At 52.5% G+C, this 23,364-nt stretch overlaps 1 protein-coding gene across 1 annotated transcript in view; it reads right to left on the bottom strand.

Annotated features, from left to right (window-relative positions):
* Positions 1-487: 487 nt before the first annotated feature.
* Bmp7 (bone morphogenetic protein 7) overlaps positions 488-23,364 on the bottom strand; it is a 71,837-nt gene continuing 48,960 nt past the window's right edge. The window contains exons 3-7 of the mRNA XM_051185316.1: positions 20,735-20,883; positions 7,851-8,048; positions 3,754-3,830; positions 2,487-2,597; positions 488-706 (exon numbers count right to left, since the gene is read on the bottom strand). Of these exons, the coding sequence (XP_051041273.1) occupies positions 557-706; positions 2,487-2,597; positions 3,754-3,830; positions 7,851-8,048; positions 20,735-20,883 (685 nt within the window). The 3' untranslated portion in view covers positions 488-556. The remainder of the gene's footprint in view (positions 707-2,486; positions 2,598-3,753; positions 3,831-7,850; positions 8,049-20,734; positions 20,884-23,364) is intronic.

Here is a 23,364-nt window from a genome sequence, read left to right as displayed (position 1 = left end):
CAGCCTCCACGGGCCCCAGCTTCTGTTTATGAAGTCAGAATAAACCAAGGGACGGGGATAAATTGTTTAGGAAAATATATCTATAACATCCTAACCATTTTCATTCACGGGTTTTATTGTGACATTTTATTACAGGGACTTCTGCTTGGTCTTCCTTCAACACAGACATAAGCACCCACCCTGCCTACGCCCTTCCTCCTGCTGTAGCTGATGGCCTGGCTGAAGGACACTTGTGATTACCCCTCAAGGACTCAGAGCACCACAGAGACCATGTGGCCAACAGACTCTCTCTGGGAAGATATTTTTCGTGCTACATGTTGTCTGTGGCAGCTTGTAGGATCTTGTCCATGTGCGCCAGAATTACAGCCTGCTTGCCAGCCATTGGGCACTCGGGCTTCTAATGCCTTACGTATTTCCAGTTGGGGAGGTGAGGGGAAGGCTCAGGAAAGGTGACTGGTCTGTTCGCTCCTCAGCCAAGATGGGAGTGAGAGACTAGATGGTGAGACACCACAGATCTGGAACAATGTGGCCCAAAGGGTCCGGCTCTCCGAAGAGGCTAGTGGCAGCCACAGGCCCGGACCACCATGTTTCTGTACTTCTTCAGGATGACATTGGAGCTGTCGTCGAAGTAGAGGACAGATATGGCATTGAGCTGTGTGGGTGCACAGCAAGGCTTGGGTACCGTGTCCGGGTTGATGAAGTGAACCTGGAAGCAACCAACATAAATCATGTGAGAGGCAGCAAGGCCGCCTGCGGGCTTCCAGAGTTCTCTAAAGACCATCTACTGTCAGGCTGAGATGGCCATAAATGACAGGTGAGCCTGTCTTGTGACCCAACTCAGCTCAGGACTCGTCTCCACTATGTAGATGAGGGAACCAGCCAGCACAGTCTTCCCGCTCACGCACGCGCACAGACGCGATGCGAAAGAGACAGCTGGGCTCCAGACTGAAGACTGTGGAGCCTCCTCCCTGCAGCCATTCAAAAGGCACTGTCTTAAGGGAGCTCAGTGGTAGAGTGCTTGCCTAGCACACACAAGGTCCTGGGGTCGATTCCCCAGCATCACAATTGTAAAGACAGGGCTGTTTTGTTCACAGATACCTCTGCACCCAACAGAGCAGGGGTCCAGACAAGGGAGAATCCAAATGCCTTACAGACAGAAGGGAGAGGCCCCTATCCATCCAAGCTGACCCCAGCCCAGATGGCCAGTCCACACCTTCAGGCCAACCCAGTGCTTAAAGACAGGCCAGAGATTCAGTTCTCCTCATGTATTACCATTTTGTGTGAGATAGGGGCTCTTATATCCCAGGGCGGGCCTTGAACTTGCTATGTAGCCAAAGATGATCATCTAGCTCCCACCTCCTCCTGAGGGTTGAAATGACACCACACCCAGTTTGTTCAGTGCTACGGACTGAACCCGAGGGCTTTGTGCATGTCAGACAAGCAGTCTACCGCCTGAGCCACAACCCCCGCTCCTGGTTTGTTATTAGTGGGCACCTTCTGGGTATGGAGCAAACCAGCAATGGCAAACAAATACATCTCAGCAGCTGGCTTGGCTCTCGGCACGCGGCCACCAGCCTGTGACCTCTGAGGTGACAGTACCAAATCCTTACACAGCTCCACCCTCCAGCCTGCTCCTCTTTGAATAAGTTTAGCAAAGTCCTAGGTGTGTAGCTCATTCCCACTATCAGCATCTCGCTAACATGCCCCAAGAGGGTTTTACCCCTGATCCGTGTGACCACAGAAGCCTCCTCCCTCCAGCACTGGATACTTCCCTGGACCCTGAGGTAAAACGCTAACAGGAGCAGCTGTGCCCTGGGCCACTAACGCTGTGGTGAAGGGTGCCAAGAAGAGCTCGGAAGGCAGCAACGGGACATAGCACCGTCTGGGTGCTCAGAGCAGGCCGGATAAGCCGGACTGGCAGAGTACCAGACCCAGACAGTCCATTCCATCCCTGGCTGCAGAATCCATCACAGATGCAGTTTTGGGGGAAGGGAAATTTTTGGAAAACCAGTACTTAAAGATAGCCCTTGCTAGCCGGGTGGCGGCGGCGAACACCTTCAATTCAGCACTTCGGAGGCAGAGGCAGGTAGATCTCTGAGTTCCAGGCCAGTCTGGTCTACAGAGTGAGTTCCAGGACAGCAAGGGCTACACAGAGAAATCCTGTCTCTGGGGGCGAAAAACAAAGAAAGGAAGATAACCCTTGCTGCCTGGTTTGGGGAGCAGGCCTATAATTCCAGCTTCTCAGAGTCTGAGGCAGGGATATATATATATATATATATATATATATATATATATATATATATATTCTTCATCTTTATCCCACTATATGCCTAAAGCATTTTTTCCAATCTTTCATACAGCAGGTACCCATAAGAGTCATGACACACTGGGACAGACAGTTGCTCAGGTTCTAGGTAAAGGTAGTAGACGCCACTCACTCACACTCTCCATAGGCCACCCCCACTCCGCCCCCAGGAGGCACCCACCAGTGTCTGGACGATGGCATGGTTAGTGGCATTCATGTAGGAGTTCAGAGGGAAGGCACACTCCCCTTCACAGTAGTAAGCAGCATAGCCTTCAGGTGCAATAATCCAGTCCTGCCAAGAGAAGAGAGTGAGGCCAGGTCCTAGCCAGACGCCGCAGAGAGCCCAGGGCAGTGTCCCACCCTGAGTCTCCCACCCTGTGTGGAGTCCTTCCTCATGTCCAGGGAACACGGGCGCAGGTTATGCTCTTCGCAGTCATGGGGTCCCTTCAGGGGCAGGAAAGTGAGCATGGTATTTTGTGAGCACAGAAGAAGGAAAAGAGAAGCAACTTGAGGCTTGGAGGGGATGCCCTTAGGTTGCATCTCCTGGACCAGGAAAAGAGAAGCAACTTGAGGCTTGGAGGGGATGCCCTTAGGTTGCATCTCCTGGACCAGAGATGCAATAGCACAGGGGGTGAGGCATGGGGCAGAGACCACAGCTAGCATCACCCCGTCCCTGCCAGGGGTGGCATGCCTCAGCTCGCTCCCAGGGGTGTCCATGTCACAGCCTAGACCTTGCACCCACTGTGTAAGAACAGCTAGCTACACATGAAACTCAACACAATACCGTAAACAGTCAAGACATTTTAATTTTTTTTTTTTGCACCTTCTCTATATGTATGGTTTCAAAGTGAACTTTGTAGGTGACAACATTTTGTCCCATTGTTAACACAGGACATGCCTGTGAGTCTAAACCAGACCTCCTTGCTGGTGCACCTTCTTGAGCAAGAGGCTAGTGACCCTCTGTGTCAGGGTATTTATTCTCTGAGCTCTGGAAATGCACCGTCATGCTGCACGAGTGTGGTGCTTCAAGTTCTGGCCCAAGAGTCAGTCACACCTTGGATGTCAAGGGCCATCATGGATGCCTTCATATGTTCAGCCCAAGTGTTTCTCTCAGTTCAGGGCTCATGGCATCTGACATGTTACCAGCAGACAAGAACTGTGGCCTGGCCTGGAACTGAGCTGGTAGAGTGCTTGCCCAGAATACAGGGCGCTCTGGGTTCCTTTCCCAGCACAGCACAAACTAGGCACGGTGACACACGCCTGTGATCGCAGCACTTGGGAGGTGGACACAGGAGGAATCCAAGCACAAGGTCATCTTAGGCTGCACAGTGAGTTTAATGGCTGTCTGGGACACGTGGGACCCTGAGACACACTGTACCCATGGAGGCAGCCCTGTGACTGGCAGGGGCAGAGAAAGCCCCAGCGTGTGGTAGCTCCACCATCCTTACCTGCCAGCCGAGGTCTCGGAAGCTGACATACAGCTCGTGTTTCTTGCAGGCTTGCCTCTGGTCACCACTGCTGTTTTCTGCGTGGACAAAGAGGGAAACACAGGGATGAGAGAGAGACACAGACGTGTTCAAGTCCCGTTGGATCTGCAGGGGGGAACGGCCACAGGACTCGGGGGCTGAAGGGCAGCGAAGGCTCAGAAGCCAGATTGAGGACCTGCAGCCTTCATGGTCATCTCTGCCCTTTAGTAGAGCCCCAGCCCTCCCCCTCCTGAGTCCCGCTCCGACTGTCCTGCTTCCAGACCACTCTGAGGAGGTCCCACCAAGTTAGCCCAAAGATGCTCATGCATCTGCAGGTACAGGGGACACCACCAGGAAGAAACCAATGCTCACGGCCCCCAGCAGCAGCTGCTGAGTTTATGGAACAAGAACAGTGTGCTTGGGTTCTCTAGAAGGACGGAAGTTTGGAGCATCTGGGGTGGAGAATGCACTTTGTAAACACTGGGAATCTGTCTGTCTGTCCCTCACACACAGCTATGGAATCTTCCTCTACTCTGCAGCTGCATAAATAGTTGGTACTTAATTAATGCCTTGCCCAACCTGACTCATCCTAGGGCTTTCCATTACCTTGTCTGTCCTTGCCCATAAAGCCTGGAACCCTGGTCTACACTATAGAGCCCTGCAGGCCAGGTGCCTGAGCACTCAGGGGACTTCTCTTCCCCACACACCCTACAACCACCCAAACGTGATGATTGTTCCCTCTGTGTCCACTGACAGGCCACAGGGTATCTGGTGACAAGTGACACATTCCTTAGAGTCTGCTTCTCAGGATGCATAGGCATTCCACCTGCACAGCTCTGAGGTCAAGAATAGCACAAGGCCATGCTGCCAAGGACCAGCGCATTATCAGAGCACAGGCCACAAAGCTGGACAACTGGTCTACCTTCTGGAATAGCTATGGAGTAGATATTTAAGGTGCCATTCACCACTGTGGAAAAGCCAGGGGCTGCAGCTAGCACTACCCACCCAACAAGACCCATTCCCCTCTTCCCTATGGGGAGGCGGGAAGGAAAGATGAAAGTGGACCACCTCCTCAGCCCAGGGAGAAGCAGTCTGAGCAAGGTAGAGTTCTGAGTAGGATCACTAGGGCAGGGTTGCCCACAGCTCCCAGTCCTGAGTCAGGGCAGATCCTGAAGTGAGATATGAGGAACATTGCCATGATAATTAGCCATGTCTGTCACTCTGTCACGTGCAGGGAAGGGGCAGATCCCAGTGTAGAACTTTGGTTTAATGTTGGAAGCTAGCTGAGGGTGTGCTGTGGGGGATGGGCCCTTGCTTGTCCTATCTGGGATTGCGGCCACCCCAGGAGAAGGTGGTTGGAAGTCCCAGCATTCTCAGGTCCTTAGCAGAAAAGCAAGGGAAGGGAATGAAGGAGACATCTAGTTCCTTCCCCCAGTCTTGTCCCACCCACCCCACCCAGTACAGCAGAGAGCCAGTGATCACAATGCCAGCCACCAGCCGCTGCACAGCCACCTCTGAAAGGCCCTGCCCAGGGAGCAGGCAAATTAGGACAGGCGCTCAGACTTGCTTCCACCCCCGAGGGTCAGCTGGAGAGATGGCCAATTCCCAGGGTGTTGATTGGGGACAAGGGATGCAGGTTCTCCGCCTACATCACAGTAGCGGTTGGAGCCCTGGGGCAGGGGTGGCCCACAGGAAAGAGACTTTTATGCACAGGCATGCTGGGACATGCATCTCCAGCCGGACACATAAAAGATGATGTGCGTGCAAGCGAGGATTCAACTTGTGTGGCCCATCATGTGAGGTGTGAGCACTTCAAAGGCACTGGGCACACGCCCACGCACATGCACAGGCTGCCTCACTAAGCCAGGGTGGGACCCCAGTCCTGGTTTTTTTTTTTTTTTTGTTTTTTTTGTTTTTGTTTTTTTTTAATGTTAAACTTCCAGGCAGGGTTTGGAAGAACTTAAAACGAAAGTAGGGAGTTGAAATCTACAGGAGTAGGCAGAATCTGGGCCAGATGAACTAGCTGTCACTCGAGAGCATGAGGACCCTGTCCTGGAGGTGTGGAAGTGGCCGTTCTGTGGAACTCCACAGGGCAGAGCCTTCAGCATTCCTATCACTTCGGAGGCAAATGCAGATCTACAAGACAAGGTAGCCTCGGCTGGCACCGGGCATGCCGGAGCTTCTTGCCAGCTGAGTTTGCGAAGACTTGTGGGAAGTTTCCGATTCTGAAGGGAGCCCTCCTTCACCCTGTGCTGTGCCCACCCTTCCTAGAGCACCCAGCATGACCTCATGACCTCACACCTACACTACTCACAGTCTGAAACCGTAAAACTCGTAAAACTCCCACTCCTGTTCGATGGATTGCAAACTGGAAGACAGGACTCCAAGAGGATTCCACCCACCACACCTGTGGCTCCAGCTGCCTCCTCCATCCCAGGCCTGTGCAGTGGGGCCAGCCTGGCCAGGCTATGAGCAAGGTCAGGCTGGTTCCATAGGGACTCTTTCTGTACCCTGCAATGAGCCGAGTTACCCAGTCACCACGCCCAGTCCTGGGCCTGTCACTCATACAGATGAGGGTGACGATCACGTCTACCTGTCCCAAATAGCTTCTATGTCTAGGCTTCTACCACAGAATTCCAATCCCAGCAAAAACAACAACAATAAAGCTGACAAATATGAAGGAAGTCCGTTTTTTTTTAAATTTGGGGGCTCACAGACTTCTTTGAGATGCCTATAAGAGGCCCCACCTAGCGGAGAGCATGCTTATGAAGTCCCTGCCCATGGTCAGGATGCTGGCAGAGCAGGGAGGTGACTCTGGGTGACTTGCAGGCTGTGCCTTGCCCACAGTTAACCTGCTTTACAAATCACCTGTGCTGCCCTGAGTGGCTCAATGCGCAGTCTGAATGCTGGGGCAGTCGGACTCTGCTTCGTATTTATATCAGTAAAACAGCAGTCAGCAGCCACACCAGAGTGGGACTTCCGGGTCACTCATTTGTGTCTATAAACAATACCATCTAGGAACATAGCTTATGTCAGAAATATCAGAGCAACGAGCCATCCATCATGCCAGATGGAACTCTCTTAACTGGGCTAGGATTAAAGGAACAGCCAACACAGACACGCTGGCACACTTGACCACTGGTCATAACCCTTGCCCAAGAAAACTACCACAGGGAAAGGCCCCAGTCCCAGGCCCTGCTCAGCGCCCTCAGCCCCTGCAGATCAACAGCAAGGCTCACCTAGATCTGTACTTGACAACTCTGCTCTGGATAGACCTGAGCTGAACCTGAGACTCCATTATCCAGTCCCGGGTACAGACTTTTCCTTTCAGTCAGGCCAGCTCTGCATCTCCAGCTTTAGGGCAGTCTTGCTGGGTAGCATTCCTCTTCCTGAACCACTTCCCATCCACTCTGTTATGCCTGAGTGAATATGTAATGTCATGCTACACATGTGTAATTGTGCTGAGTCATTAATGGTTAAGTAGTTAAGACTGACTTACTACTTAAGACCGGAATAAAAACCTATGATTGGAAGTGGCCATGTCTACCAAGGGAAAGGGGGTATTTGGTGAATTAAAGCCAATGAAACTGGCATAGCCTCTGAATTAATAATAAATTCTGAAGCCACGGGAAGAGGATTGCGTCCTTCTAACACAACTCTCACTGGGGGACACCCAGAAACAGTTAAGTCCAACCACCACAGCCGGCTACCTTCCCCTTCAGAAATTAAACGACTATCAATTTCAAGACAAGAGGAAGAAGCCATACGCAATGCAAGGTGCCCTGAAGTGGAGGGGTGGGAGGTGGGGTGAGGCAATGGCCTAGTGGCCCTTACTTCTTAGTTCTAAGCAGCCCAAACTCCCTGGGTGTTTCCTCAGAATCCCAAGGCCAGGAGCTGGAAGACCGAGCCAGCACGGAGCCCTCACAAGCAGCCTTGACTTGCTTCAAGGTCACAAGAGTCCTGGAGAAGCGCTTGCTGGACAGGCAAGTCCCAGCTCACAGGCTGATCTGTTCTGGAACTACCCACAATGCAATTGCACATATGGTCCCCTCTGGCTGCTGGGACCCGCATTGGCCTACCTGCCACACTGGCCATCCTCAGTGCCTCTTGGTTCTTGGGTGTCTTGGAGCGGTTCTGGCTGCGCTGCTTGCCCCCCGTGGACCGGATGCTACGTAGATGGACTTCTGTGGCCTTGAAGAAGGCCACCATGAAGGGTTGCTTGTTCTGGGGTCCATGCCGCCCAATCAGGCCCGCCAACTTGGGGTTGATGCTCTGTCCTGCAGAGGAGGTGTTCATTACAGAGGTGTGGGGACAGGGGAGGATGGGGGCACCATTCTGTCCTGTCCTTACCTCACCACCACTCACTGCTATTCATCCCTCTGGCATGGGCTACCTGGGCATCTCCAGGAGCTGCTGCAGGGATGCAGGGGTCTCAGCGCAGCACACACACAGCACTGGCCAGAGTGGGTCACTTGGTTGGCCAGGCTTCAAGGGGTAGGGGACATAACTGTTGTGTGTCAAGAAGGTAAGTGTGGTAGCTGAAGCCTGATGGCAACGGAGAGGCCACCAGAGAGAGACCAGGTGGCAGTGAGGACTGAGCCCCAAGTACAGGGAAGGGGCAGCATGGGTGGAGGGCTGCAGAAATAAAGGCCCGGAGGGAACAGCTGGAACCAGGAGGCTGCCGGGAGAGTGAGGCAGGCTCACAAGGTGACAACAGATCACCTCCAGACTGTGGCAAGCATTTTGCCTGAACAAGGTCTTCTTGGCAGGCGTGAGCCCCTGAGAAAGCTAGGCCGTGCAGGACAGGGCATCTCGTCACCAGGGTCTGCCTGCAATGGAGGGGCCAGGCTGGGCCTTCCTGGGCCTAGGGAAGGCACACAGACAGTGACAGATGGGTACAGGACTTCTGCCTTTACCTGGGGAGCCATCAGCTTGTGGATCTTGGTCACAGGTATCCAAACTGGGGCATGGCGGGGCTATAGAAAACAGAGCTACCGCAGTGGGGATTTCTTTTTTATTTATTTGTTTTTTCTCTGTGGCTTTGGAGCCTGTCCTGGAACTCACACTGTAGACCAGGCTGGCCTCAAACTCACAGAGATCCGCCTGCCTCTGCCTCCCGAGTGCTGGGATTAAAGGCCAGCGCCACCAAGGCCCAGTCTGAGCTGGGGATTTCTAAAATGACCCTGGGCTGGCCCTGAAACTGGGCCAGCTGAAGGACAGGAGCCAGAGCTCATGCTGACACAGCAGAACAGCCTAGGAAGGTTCCCTGAGGCAGTGGAAGTCAGCCTGGACGAGAAAGAAGCGGGCGCCCCGTCCCACATGCCCTCCCGCTACCTCTGCTGCAGGCTTAACCTCTCAAAAGATGCCGATTTCAACTTTCTGTTTGGAAAGAGTCACATGAAATCGGGGCGGGGAAGCCAAGCCTGGTGGTGCCTGTCATCTCAGCTACCCTGGAGGCTGAGGCAGGAGGATCAGAAGTTCAGTTCATGTGAGAGAATGAAAGACTTGTCTCGAAATAAAAATATGACGGGGCCTTGGAATGGGATTTAGCTCAGTGTAGAGTGTAGTATGCAAAAGGCCGTGAGCTTCACCCTGGCATCACACAGGCGCACGCGCGCGCACACACACCACACACACACATACACCACACACACACACACACAAACACCACTCATACACACCATATACACACATACACACCACATACACACACACCACACACCATACACACCACACACACATACACCATACACACACACACACCACACACACACCACATACACATACACACACCACACACACCACACACACACCACATACACACACAACACACACCATACACACCACACACACATACACACACACCACACACATACCACATACACATACACACAAACACCACTCATACACACCACACATACACACACACACCACACACACACACAACACACACCATACACACCACACACACATACACCATACACACACACACCACACACACACCACACACACACCACATACACACACCACACACTACATACACACACAACACACACACACACCACACACATACACACACCACTCATACACACTGACACATACCACACACACACCACTCATACACACACATACACACACACACACACACACACACACACACACAGGGGGGGAAGGAGAGGGAGCGAGAGCCCGTGCGTTCCCATTTGCCCACCAGCCAGCTTTCTTCATTGAGAATGCCACAGCAGTGGTAATGAGTTTCAGACTGGGAAATGGCAGGTTCTGATGTACTTTGAAGGAAACTGGAGGAATTTGCTGAGAAACTGTAAAAGAGCTGAGGAAAAAGACAGGTCTTTGAGACGGGAACATCCTTGGCTAAAGCCACGAGGGCTTTACAAAGATGGGAACCTGAGGCAAGGGGCTGGATCATGGGAGACAACGCATAGTTTAACTTAAGAGATGCTGTGTGAGATCCCTTCTTGGAACCAAGGGTCAGGGCTAGGATGGGGGCGGGGTTAGGTTTAGGTGTTAGGGTTAGGTTAGGGTTTAGGATTAGGGCTAGAATTAGGTTAGGTCAGTGTTAATGTTAGGGTGAGGGTTAGGTTAGGGTTAGGGGTTAGAGACAGGGCTAGGGTTAGGTTAGGTTAGGTCAGGTCACGTTAGGTTAGGGCCATGTTGGCAGCCTGAGGTCCTCTCTTGGCCTGGGAAGGACCTAGAAGGAACTGACAAGCTTTGGCCAGGAGAGTGAGGACATTTAGGCTGGGACCAGGCTTCCTGGGTCCATGTTCTCACTTTAACAGTCTCTCCTCCCACCATGGTACCCAGCTGAGATCAGTTCCGTGTCTTAGGGGGTCTGAATCCAGGAGGCTGACTCCATGCTCCTCTCTCTTCCACAGAGACTGGAGGGCGTACAGCAGGAAAGATCTTGAAAAGCACAGACAGGAGGTAGGTACCCCATGGGGGCCTGGAGACCCAGAAACCAGAGTTAGAAAGTATGGACATGAACATCTAGGGTGTAGTGGCCAATTTGGATAGTCACAGGAAATAAACCTGGGAGAGCCTACCCTCAGGGTGGGCTGGGTCCTGGAACAAGTATGAAGAAGAAGGATGCTGAGTATCCATTTGTGTCTGCTTCCTGGTTATGGGTAGAGTATCACCAGCTGCCTCACACCCCCCAGTGCCGTGATGGACAGTACCACCGAGTCACGCTCCAAAACAAAGCCGCAGGTCCTGGGCTGTCTGCCCCAAGGCCCTGACGGTAAGAGGGCTCTGTCCATCTTCCCTGGGACCAACACCGGTGAGCTGGTTAGAAACAGCATTAATGTCACATCTGGTGATGGACACAGTTGAGCAGCATCAGAGAGGCTGAGCGTCCTGCCTGAAAAATCGTAAACCACAGAGAGCAGCACAGAGTCTGACCCCAGATGAGCCTGAGTTGGGGTGGGGGGACGGATGGACGGACGGACGGGGGACACATCCCTGTTGCAGCTGCTACATCCCTGAGTCCAGTGACAGAAGCGAGGCCAGCAAAAGTGACGGTTCTGGAGGGCCTGGGTCCCTCCCCATCGGGAAGTCATGTCAGGCAGTGCCTCCGGGCAGATCAGACCTCTCCAGGACGCCCAGCCTCCAATGCTTGGCTCAGTCCTGGGAGCTAGTGTGGTGTTTAAGAGTTCATGTTTAAGAAAACACATTTCCCCAACCCCCATAATTTACCTCCCCTCCACTTTCATCATCTAGCCCCCCTGCATTCTTGAGCAGCCCCCTCCCCCCTGTTCACCCATCTATAACATGAGTGAGTCTATAAAAGAAACCATTAAAGGTAGGCCCCGAGGAATTGCGCTTCCCCCCTGGAAGGCTTTTAGGGCAGAATAAAAATGCCTGGCCTGAAACCCCGATGCCTCTCTGGACCCCTTAAATCCAGGCGCCAAGAGTAGTCCCAGTCCCCATTGCCCTTTCGACCTGCTGGTCAGTGCTGGAAGCTGTCAGTCAGCAAAGCCACCTCCATTGATCACAACCTCTGCCAGGAAGGAACCAAAACAGGCCCCTGCCAGCAGCTGCCTGCACAGCTTTGATTTCCTCCTGTGTGAAATAGGATGAGGCCATTGGTCTCACGTCCCTGCTTTCCTGGTAAATGGCACACTTTTCGCCCAGGCAGCTTCACTCAAGCTCACTCAGCCCTGGCCTCAGGGCTGGGTGGGGTGGGGTTGACAAGAGGCACAAATCCTCCTCCTATAGTATCAGGGGTGAGATGTGACCCAGTTGAGCCAGAGCACAGAAGAGAAGTGTTCTGGAAATTTCTAGAAAACACACTTGCTGCTCTAAGGTTCAGAAGAAACTTATTCTCTCAGCAGTGTGGAGGGAGACAGATGGCATTCCCATAACTACCCTCACGTACTGAGCCCAGGGAAGCCATATTTCCAAACAAGGGCTACGCATGGAAGGAACAGCACGTACAGGGTCTCGTGACACAGCTGTCACTGGGCCGAGCCAGCCTGCAGCCTTCAATCTCACGCCAGCCACCACCAACAATGCCGCACCTCGATGACTAAGTCTAGAGCCTGGGATTACCCTCACCCCTTCCTCAGAGGCACCAGGGCTCTCTGGGCTGGCGTGGAGCTGACCTCCAGGAGCAAATGCTGGTTCTGCTCTCATTGACTAATCTGGGGGAAAGACTGGAAGACAACCCAAGTGCATTTGTTTACCTTCAGCAGAAATCGGAGTCCGGAAAATGGCTGATAGGTCTTTAGAAGAACTTAAACACAGCTTCGTTGCCACCGTGGCTACGTTTAGAATGAGAGACACTCAGAGGGTGTCTGTAAAGAGCTCTTCTGAGAGCTTCAGCCCAGGAGGGAAGACCACCATGAATGTGGTGGCCTGGGGTCCCACAGAGTGAGAGGAAGCGAGCTAACCCAGCACTCATCTACTTCCTGACTGCTGACACACCATGACCAGCAGCCAGAACTTCTCTGCAGTGATAAAATGTCCCCTCAAACCATGAGCCGGAAGGTGGAGGGTGCACCACAGGTATGGGCCCTTGGAGGGTGCTCTATGCACGGACGGTGCTCAAGCAGCCTCCGCCCAGGACCCCAATGTCACATGACCCCTCAGAAGGAAAGGGTCCTGGATGGAAAGCTATGACTGGCTGCTACTCTGTCTACCTTGTCTTAGGTGTTCATACACGAAGTAATAAAAATAAATTTTTGAGATGCCGCTCCCAGCTAGCACACTTACCCAGCATGCAAGAGGCCCTGAGTTCATCCCAGTACAAGCAGATGTTACATCATGACACTATGACCTATTATATACATTCATACACACAGGCATACATATTTGTACATACACATACGTATTTGATACAGGGTCTCACGATGTGGTCCAGGCCAGACTTGAACCCACAGCCATCCTCCAACTTCCGCTCCTGAGTACTGAGATCCCAGACATAGGCCACTACAACGTGCTCATCGCTTTGATATTGAACAAGGGAACAGTCAAAAAAGGGTGACTGCAGTTGGACAGTGGTGGCGCACACCTTTAATCCCAGCACCGGGGAGGCAGAAGCAGGCAGACCTCTGTGAGTTCAAAGCCAGCCTGGTCTACAAAGTGAGTTCCAGGACAGCCAGAGCTACATGGAGAAACTCTGTCTTGAAACAAACAAACAAACAAACAAACAAACAAACAAGGGTGATCCTAAGAATCCCTTTTCCTTTGAGACTCTTCTGTGTGACAGTTCTAACTAGCATTTGTAGTCATTTGTTTTGACTATTTTGTGTTTAAATAGCCAGCAAGTCTACTGAGTAAGGTGTGAGGTAGAAGTGGGTTAATTAATCTAGGCAGAAAGAATATACATATATATATATGTATGTATGTATGTGTATATATGCATGTGTGTATATATGTATACATATACATACATACATATATATCTATAAAATCTGTGTCTTTGGAAAAACTAGAAAATATGTCTATTTTAGCTGAGGGTTAGCCGATGGGTGTTCTCCATCCAAAAGCCCACAGATCTGCCAACAAAAAGGCAGGTTTGGGAAGTAAGGAAGCAGCTGCCCCATCTGAACTCTGAACTTCAGAAAAACAAATAAATAATACTTGCTAGAAGCAGGACTGTCCTGAAAGCAGGACAAGCAATCCTGGTCACTCAAATTTAGCTGGTATCTGGCATCACTGTGTCCTGGGAACCTCCTTAGGCAGGAGGGGTGTGGCCCACCAGCCAGGCAGGGTGGATGAGGCCAGAGTGGGCTGTCCCTTCCTGGGACTCGTGCTGGCCCTCTCTGTTGTTGCCTCCTCGTTTTCTGTCTTGGGACAAAGTCCCGTGTAGCCCAAGCTAGTGTTAAATTCATTATATAGCTGGGGCTGGCCTTGAACTTCCGGTCCGGCCTCCTCTACCTGGAGAGTGCTGGAATTCCAGGCGTGTACCACACAACCCCTTTATGAGGTGCTAGAGATCAAACCCAGGACTTCAGACGGGGGGGGGGGTCTTGCCGCAGCCCCAGCCCCTGCCCCAGCCCCTGCCCCAGCCCCTGCCCCAGCCCCAGCCCCTGCCTTGCTTGTTTATTTTATTCCTTTTAAAAGCAAAAAATAGTAAAAATGACTTTTTTTTTAAGGGGTGGGCTGTGTGTGTGTGTTAAGCTATTTTGTTTGCAAATCTGCATGTTGATACGTAGATTGATGTCAGCTGCAACAGCAGGTTAAGTCAATGCCACCACACATGCACGCACGCACACATGTGCGCGTGTACACAGACACACACACTCACTCCTCAAGTTCTCAGCAGAGGGCTGCTCTCAGAGGCCACAGACCATGTCTGGGGACATGTATGTCAGAGGGAGCCCGATGCCACTTGCATTGCACAGAAACTAATCATTCCCCGGTTAGAGCTATCCCGTCCCGCCATGTGCCTTAACCCTTCAGCTTTCTCTGCCTCAGTTTCCTCATTTATAAAAGGTTGTCATGACAACTGTGCTCTCCAGACACGGTGATGGCGAGAATTAAGTAAATTGAGGGTAACATAGGCTTCCTCCATTCAGGGCACAGGGGCAGCGCTGCCCTCCCAGCGCTCAGCACCCTCTCCATCCTCCCGGCCACCTACAGAGGAGGTTATTATCACACCCATGGGGAACATGGAGACCACTCGCCAGTGGCCTGAGGACCACTGCCCTGCCAGGGGCTGCAGGAGAACCCGAGCCTGGGATCCCATCAACTCAAAGCACAGGCGTCTGCTTGGGTAGCCCCTCCCCTCATCACTCCTATCCCACCCTCCCCCCACCCCCATGTCCAGAACCTGCCCAGTGTGCAGGACATGGCTGGCCCAGGAACCGGGAAAGCAGGTCATGGGGTTTGCATGGGGGGGGGGGGACCCAACACCTCCCCCGTGGTCTCTTTTGTATGAAGAGCAGAGTCACATCCCTCCCTCCTCCCTCTTCCCTCCCCCTCCCTCCCTCCTTCCCCTTCCCTCCCTCTCTGCCTCTCTCCCCCTTCCCTCCCTCTCTACCTCCCTCTCCCCCCTCCCTCCCTCCCAGTGCTGCCTGCTGGCCTTCTGGGAGCCAAGGTATCCAGCCAGTTTTGACTCCCATCCCACACCACAACCTCGCCCCCAGAACCCAGCTGTGCTGCTTGGGTGACTAGCCTGGGGGCCTGCAGCTGGAAGGACCAGGAACAGAGAAAGACTTTGCACACTGCCTGGGTGGTCTGGGAAGGGCATCACTGACCCAGGACCTCCCTCGGGGCCAGATGGAGGAAGTGAACAGTGAGCGTGCCTGGGCTCTACAATTTGCCATCCAGTAGGATCTGACGTCAGGCCAAACAACATCCGGCTTCTAGAAAGAAAACCGCACCCGGATGGAAGCAGCTATCCCTGAGTGGGGAAACTGAGGCCTGGCAGGCAACCAGCTCCAAACTCTGGCTGCCACCAGGAGGGTTTTTTCCAGCCAGGTGGTGTGCCCTTGAGGTTTGGTGGTCTTGATTTGTCAGGGTAAGGATTGCTTTATGCTTCCTTCCACCCTGCTACCGCCCTGAGCCTGGCCTCGGCAGGCGCAGTCCAAACCATGGAGGCAACCTGAGTTAGTTCAGGTCCCCTGGGTGGGCACAGGGGACTCTGCTGCCAGCTCGAGGCCCAGCACACAGCAGCTGCTGGTTGCACTGATGCCCCATCGGGATGGAGTGTCTTAGCTGTCTGAGTAAGCAGGGTGTCCCCAACGTGGGGTGTGAGAGGGTCACAGTGCCGTTGTTACCTAGCCAGGCTCCAGGACCACAGTGATGAGACACTCTCCGGGACTTGCTACTGGTGAGTGAGGATGGGCCCTGTGTGCTCAGGTGACTCCAACAGACCTCTCCCTGGAGACCACCAGAGGGGGAAGACCACAAGCTTTAGGCTAGGAAGTGCCACTCATCCTGCCCTGTGGCACATGCCCAGACGTCCTCACCCAGGCAGCCAATGGCCTCTGCATACTGTCTGGATGGCCTGAAGACAGTCCTTCCCTGCCCAGGGGCCAATGAAATGCCTTCCTGGGAAAGCTGGGCAGTGGGCAGGCACACGTTCCCTTCCCTGCCTTAGCCGGGAGTCAGGTACAGCCTGTGGCGTAAGACTCTCACGCCTAGCTGCCCAGCATCACCCACAGCATAAGCATCCTAACCTGCTGCAGACACCCTGGGATCAGGGGCTGCTATTGACCCATCTTCCAGAAGAGGGTTGTTCTTCGATACTCTGCCCTAGACACCAAACGGGACCAGCAGGGCTGGGATTCAAGCCTGGGCCTCCTGGCCCTCGAGGCGGAGCTCTAAGTACCAGGCTGCCCTACCTCAAAGCCTGCTGTCAGCTCAGGGAAGGCGAGGAGAGAAGGGGTGCCTGGCCACTGGGCACAAGCCGCCGAAGGGGAAAATCAAACCTGAGCCACATGAGCCAGCAGGACTGGCAATATACAGACACTCAGGGCCCACTGAGTCAAGCTGGAGTCCCAGCAGGGGCCCCCAAATTCAAAGAAACAGCCATTCTGAGGAGGGAAATCAAGTTCATCCTCACCTCCACACTCCATTTTCCCCTCATCTCCCACATGTCTCACCGGGACTTACAAGAGCTGAATTATTCCATTGCAAGAAACCCTCTGAATTCTTCTGTGTGAACCCTCAGCCTGAGATTAACCAGGGACACTCGGCAAACGTGGTCTCCGATAAGTCCTCGGAGAAGTCCTGTCTAGTTTATTCAGCTGGCATTCCTCCTACTTAACAGACTGTGACCCCTTCCCTTCGAGGGGCACCTGTGGCTCTTCAGGGAGCGTGGGCTGAGAAAGCCTGGTGCAGGACCGATGCCATAAACTTCCCCAGAAGTTACTGTTCTCAAAAGAGCCAACACGCCCAGCTTGGCAGCTTACCAGGCGTCCGTCACAGCTATTCAACTCTGTGACTTGACCTCAAAAGCTGCTGAGGACCACAGGGAAAGACGGGCGCGGCTGGTGCCACCAGACACATTTGTGGACGATGAAGTGAATATCATAGCATTTCTTGTGCCAACCAGAGTTTTCTTCTGGCTTGTTGGGAATTGTTTAAATTATGAAAACTTGGGCTAGGGAGATGGCTCTGCGGGTAAAGTGCTGCTCTCCAGGCAGGGACAAGGATGTGGCTGCATCTCCGGCATCCATGTAAAAAAAGCCGAGCATGACTACATGCATCGGTAACCCCAGCACTGGGGCTCTCGGGGAGTGGAGACAGCTGGATCCCTGGAGTTCACTGGGCAGCCTGTCCATCTAATCAGCGAGCTCCACACTGAGTGAGAGGCCCTGTCTAAAAGAAAAAAGGGGGCGGGGTGGGCAGTGAAAGAGGGAGGTGGCTGATCTTGACCTCTGACCTCTACAGACACATGTGCATTTGTATCCATGCACACCTACACACATACACCCACCCATGCACAGCTACACAATACACTCACACACATGCACACACACACTCACAGGCTCACACAGGTGCACACTCACACACAGATGCATGCACACTCACACATGCACACTCACACATACTCACACAGGCTCTCTCTCTCTCTCTCACACACACACACACACACACACACACACACACACACACACATTTTCTTTTAGAAGCTGTCTTACTCCGGCACAGGAGAGTTGGAAGCATGGGTCCCTGTGTTCCACTGGCGACCTTGTCTCAAAAACCAAGATGGAAAACAAATGAAGCTGACCTCTGACCACCATTCACACACACACACACACACACACACACACACACATACACACACACACACACACACACACACACACAGGAGAACACACCAACACAGAGAAGAAAGCAGAAATTGCAAACTGCGCCTGTGGGAAATGCCACAGCTCTCTTAGGAGAAATGGTACTAGACACAAGGCGCCACTGTCCTATCGGTCATTAGTAAGGAGGGCAGGAGTGAGAGCTCGAACCGTCGAGGGACCAGCAGCCAGCATCCTGGACAGCAGGAGAGGCTGTGTGGAAAAACAGGCTCCCTTTACCCAACACCTACTCACGCTGAATCTACATTTTGAAAGGTGTCCCGGGAAACCCTCTGGGAGGCACACACTTGCCACCATACATGCGTGGAGACATTTGGGGCTCAAGGATTAAACTCAGTCTCTCTCGGGTAAGTGTCCTTACCTCTCCATGTTCCCACTGAGACACAATTTTAAATCTCTCCCCACACCAACTCATGGAATCTTCTAAGGACCTCATGGCCAACACCCCCTTACCACCCTCACGTTGGAGACGAGACTGCCACGATTCTGACAGGTTCAAAGTCACGGGAGAGCATGGCTGTAGACACTAATGGTGTGAGGTCATAAAACACACCTTCTTTTGTGGTTGTTGTTTTGTTTCTTTTTTGTTTCTCTGTGTAGCCCTGGCTATCCTGGCACTCACTCTGTAGCCCAGGCTGGCCTCGAACTCACAAAGATCCACCTGCCTCTGCCTCCCAAGTGCCACCACCGACTGGCCCAGAAAGCACTTTTGTAGGAGATGTGATCAATCTCCAGGACCAGCTGTCACCTGAACACTGTGATGGTTTGAGTGAGAAATGCCCCCATAGTCTTTGGCATTTAAACACTTGGGGCCCCCAGTTGGTGGTGCTTTTCGGGGAGTCTTAGTTGGTGCAGCCTTGCTGGAGGAAGTACATAACTGTACTTTGAGACTAAAATGCCCCTCCTACTTCTGGCTTGGGTTTCATGTGTCCATGTGTGTTCCTGTCACTATATCTACTGCCTGCTGCCACGATGTCCTCACTATCATGGACCATAACCTTAAGGAACTTTAAGCCAAAACAAACCCTTTTGTCTGTAAGTCATCTTGGTCATGGTATTTTATCACAGGAACAGGAAAGTAACTAAGGCACACACCATCATGCTGTGTGATAATCTTTTTGCACCTTGTGATGATGTGTCTTTGCTAGGGCGCCTTCTGATTGATTTAATAGAGAGATGAATGGCCAATCATTAGGCAGAGAGAGGTTAGGCAGGACTTCCGGGAGAAAGAGTAACTCAGGCAGACGAATCTAGACACCAGAGAGACAATGAAGTAGCTGGACTTAAAAGGATGAAAAACAGATAAAAAGCCACGTGGAAGAACAGAGACTAATAGAAACAGGTTAATTTGCTACAAAGCTAACTGGGAACAAGCCCAAGCTAAAGGCCAAGCTTTCATAATTAATAATAAATCTCCATGTCATTATTGGGGAGCTGGTGCTCCCAAAGAGCGTCCAACAAGAAAGTCTGGCTACACCACCATTTGTATGAGAAGCAAAACAGAGATCAGAATCTACGCCTAAGCTCTTAAGAACCCGGACATCATCCCTGTAGAGGTACCCATGAGTGCTAAGCAGGATTTACCTGGGGAAAGTGGAACTCGGAATCTGGGGGAAGGAAGTGGGGGGAGGAGGCTACTGTGACACACTTCCACCATGCTGTCTATGGAGGGGTGAGTATTTCCTATGCCAAACTGAATGAAGAACAATGTGCTTTCACTTTCCCCTTCAAATGAGTGGAAAGTTGCCAGGTGGTGCATGCTTCTAATCCAGGACAGCCAAGACCACACAAAGAAGCCCCATCTCTCAAAAAGCAAAACAAGTAATAATAATAACAAAAATAACAACTGGTGGGAAAGGAGTTGGAAGGATGGCTCCTGCTCTTGCAGGAGACCCGAATTCAGTTCTCAATACCCATACCATTCTCCTCAAAATCACCTATAACTCCAGTCCCAGGGGATCTGATGCCCTCTTCTGGCCTCTGAGGTCACCTTCACTCACGTGCTCATGCACGCACATACACAGACACGCACCATAAGGAGTGAGCTATGCCGGGAAGGACCAGCTAACAACGGCTTCTCCACCAATGTGACCTCAGTCCTTCAATATCATCCCACAGAGAACACTTGGCAATGTCTAAAGACATTCTGGGTTGGTACTACCCAATGCTTGGAAGGTCAGGGATGCCAGCAACCATGCTCCACTGCACAGAACACCAGGGGTGCCAAGAACAACTAGCTGAAAAACCTGTCTGGCAAACCCTGCTGTGCTGTGCGTGCAGCTTGTGTGTGTGTGTGTGAGCATGCCTATGTGGCGTGCATGCGTGCGTGTGTGTGCACACACACGAGATGCCACCTCAGGGCTCTAGCCTTGTGCCGTTCGCACGTAGCAGATCTAGGCTGACCCAAGATCTAGGCTGTAAATGGCTGCAGAGGCTGCTGTGAGCAGTGAGGCCATCTCGGGCCCAGCTTGCCCAACTCACACAGCTCCCAATATTCTTGTGAAATGCAAGAGAATACATCAGGTTCAGAAAAGAAGTCAGAGTCTTGAGGCCTGGTTGAGATGGGGGGGGCATCAGAGGACATTGACTTGAGTAAAAGCAAGCTCGGGGGCTGCTATTGAGGCGCTGCAGAGGCTCAGAACCTTGAGGTTCCTCTGGGACTAGAAGTGCCGGTGTCTGGAACTCACCATCCAGGGTCTCCACGGAGAGCTGCAGACCCAGGTTGTGCCGAGGGTTAATGACCCAGTGGTTGCTGGTGGCTGTGATGTCAAACACTAGCCAGCCCTCCTCAGAAGCCCAAAGGGTACGACTGTCCAGCAAGAAGAGATCCGACTCCCTGGAAAGAGGAGAGAGACACAAAGCTTAAGGTTAGGCAGGTCACAGCCAGCAACTTACCAGACAGGGGAAGCCCTGTGTAACAGGGCAAGCAGGGGCAAGGCCTCACTCCCCTAGGCACATGCTTGTCAGCAAAGGACCTGGGCACAATGGCCATTTAGCAGCTGCAACAGGAAAATAAAGTCTAGAGGGAACATAAATACACACAGGGATAGGGAGCAGGCAAAAGGCCATCGTACTCTACCAGATGTCAGGGGGCCCTAGCAAGACACAGGAGAGGCAGGAACTATACAACCTGCAAGTTGCTGGGGCAGAAGGGGATGCCAAGGAGGCCGTTCGCCATGTGTCTGGCACCACACCAACAGCTCCATGCAAGGTAAAGCCACAATTCACCCTATGAGAGGCGGAAGGTGGCTGGCTTGCTGGCTGAGAGCTGGAGCAATGGGTGGATTTGTGGATAGAAGATGGATGGGTAGCTGTGTAGATGGATAGGTTAAGTGAGTGGGTGAATAGATGGATGAAAGAGGGTGGGCAGGGAGGTCAGTAGTGGACAGATGAGAGGGGGTTAGAGTGATGGACAGATGATGGGTGAGTGGCTGGGTAGATGTGCGGGTGGATAAGCGGGTGTGTAAATGGATAGGTGGGTAGATGGATGACAGGTGAATTGATAGAAATAGATGATGGATAGATGACATATGGCTGGGGGGTGACAGACGGATGAGAGGTAGCGGATGGATTGGTGGATGGATAGGGGGTGGATAGATGTGTAGGTATGCGGAGGATGGATGCTTGGGTAGATGAATACCACCCCACCCTTGCATACAGAACAGCTCTTGTGGATTTTTAGTTATCAAGACGCAGTTTCAACATTCTGAGCCCTTCGGTGGTCAACTAAAATACCAGAGCTCCTGTGCTGTTCTGGGCACTGGGTGTCCTCTCCAACCCACACCCTTCCCCGAGACCCTGACAGCTGCCATCAGCCCTGGAGTTACCATCTTTCCTGAGAACAGGGTACGTTTGTATGGCTCACACACAGACATCAGTATGGCAACTGTTGGTTAACACAGATCACTTGCCAGGCTCTGGAGTAGGAAGCTCAACCAGCATCCAGGCTCTGGGGTAGGAAGCTCAACCAGCATCCAGGCTCTGGGGTAGGAAGCTCAACCAGCATCCAGGCTCTGGGGTAGGAAGCTCAACCAGCATCCAGGCTCTGGGTCTTCGCAACAACACTATGAGTAGTCGGAGAATGCTGCCCACACCGCTGGGCAGATATTGAGATGTAGAAGGTGGGTCTGGATGTGTTTCACTCAACCCTCAAGAGTTGCTGACAAATCAGACATGTTGCTGTGTGTCCCCCAAGCCAGCAGCCAGAATCAACACCAAATTCCAGTCTAGATAGAGTCTCCAGTTGGCCCCATTCCCCTCCTCCTACTGAACTACTGCAGGCACCCTCGTCATCATGCCGTATTTCTCAGAGGTCTGCAAGTTCCCTCTCTCCCTGCTGGGAGCCACAATGCATTATAGAGCCACCAAGCCCATCGACACACACAAGCCAGGGAGCAAAGCTGTAAGCAGACCTTAGCACCTAGACGTAGCTAATGCCCAGGCAGATCTGAGGGGACCGGTGGTCTCAGGGATCAAAGTCACCAAAGGTATGCTCTGAGCTGCTTCTCCCTCTTCTCATCCCTCCAGCCAAAAGTCTAGGCGCAGAGAACCTAGGTGACTCAGGCTGGTCCCATGCCCAGGCTTGGGAATGGTGGGTGCTTCAGACGTGGACATCACAGGGGTCATAGGAGGGAGTGTGGGTGGTGTTCATGCATAGCCCCCCCACACACCTGATTTAGAAAAGGCTGAGTTACATCATTGCTTCAGCTAGAACACCATGCCCTTCCCCAACTCATGTTGATAGCTAACCCACACTGTGACGGCATAAAGAGGCGGGCACTTTCAGAGGTTGGTGAGGCAACCAGGGCACTGTCCTTGGGAGTGGACTAGCCCTTGTAAGAGGCGGACAGGGGCAGCGTGCGAGCCCTCTGGACTTACTGACTTTCACCGTGTGAGGACCGAGCAACAAGCTTGCCACCTTGAAACAGCAGCATTTGAGAGGCCCATACCAGCCTCCAGGACTATGACATGAATTTCTGTTCCTGTAAGTTTTCTAGTCTCGGCATTTTGTTACAGCAGCAGAAACAGACTAAGGCACTAAAGTTCTGAACTTAAGCCAGTCAATAAGCCACTGGGTAAGAAGACTATTTAGTCCCTTGGGAGTCAGCCCAAAGTCCTCCAGACCTGCAGATGTCTGGACTCTTGGTTACTTATTACAGAGGCAAGGAAGCCTTTTTAGGGTCACACACGGTTAGAAAGTCCCTAAGTTTGACTTGAATGTCCAAGCTGGATGATAATAATGACCTAGTCTTCAGGACCCACTTACTTCTACCCTGACGTCCCTTTAGAGTGACTTCAAAACTCATTCGTCCAGAAT

The sequence above is a fragment of the Phodopus roborovskii genome, unplaced genomic scaffold (genome assembly GCF_943737965.1).
Source record: "Phodopus roborovskii unplaced genomic scaffold, PHOROB, whole genome shotgun sequence".
Classification (NCBI taxonomy): domain Eukaryota; kingdom Metazoa; phylum Chordata; class Mammalia; order Rodentia; family Cricetidae; genus Phodopus; species Phodopus roborovskii.
This window is presented reverse-complemented; position numbering and strand designations above follow the sequence as displayed.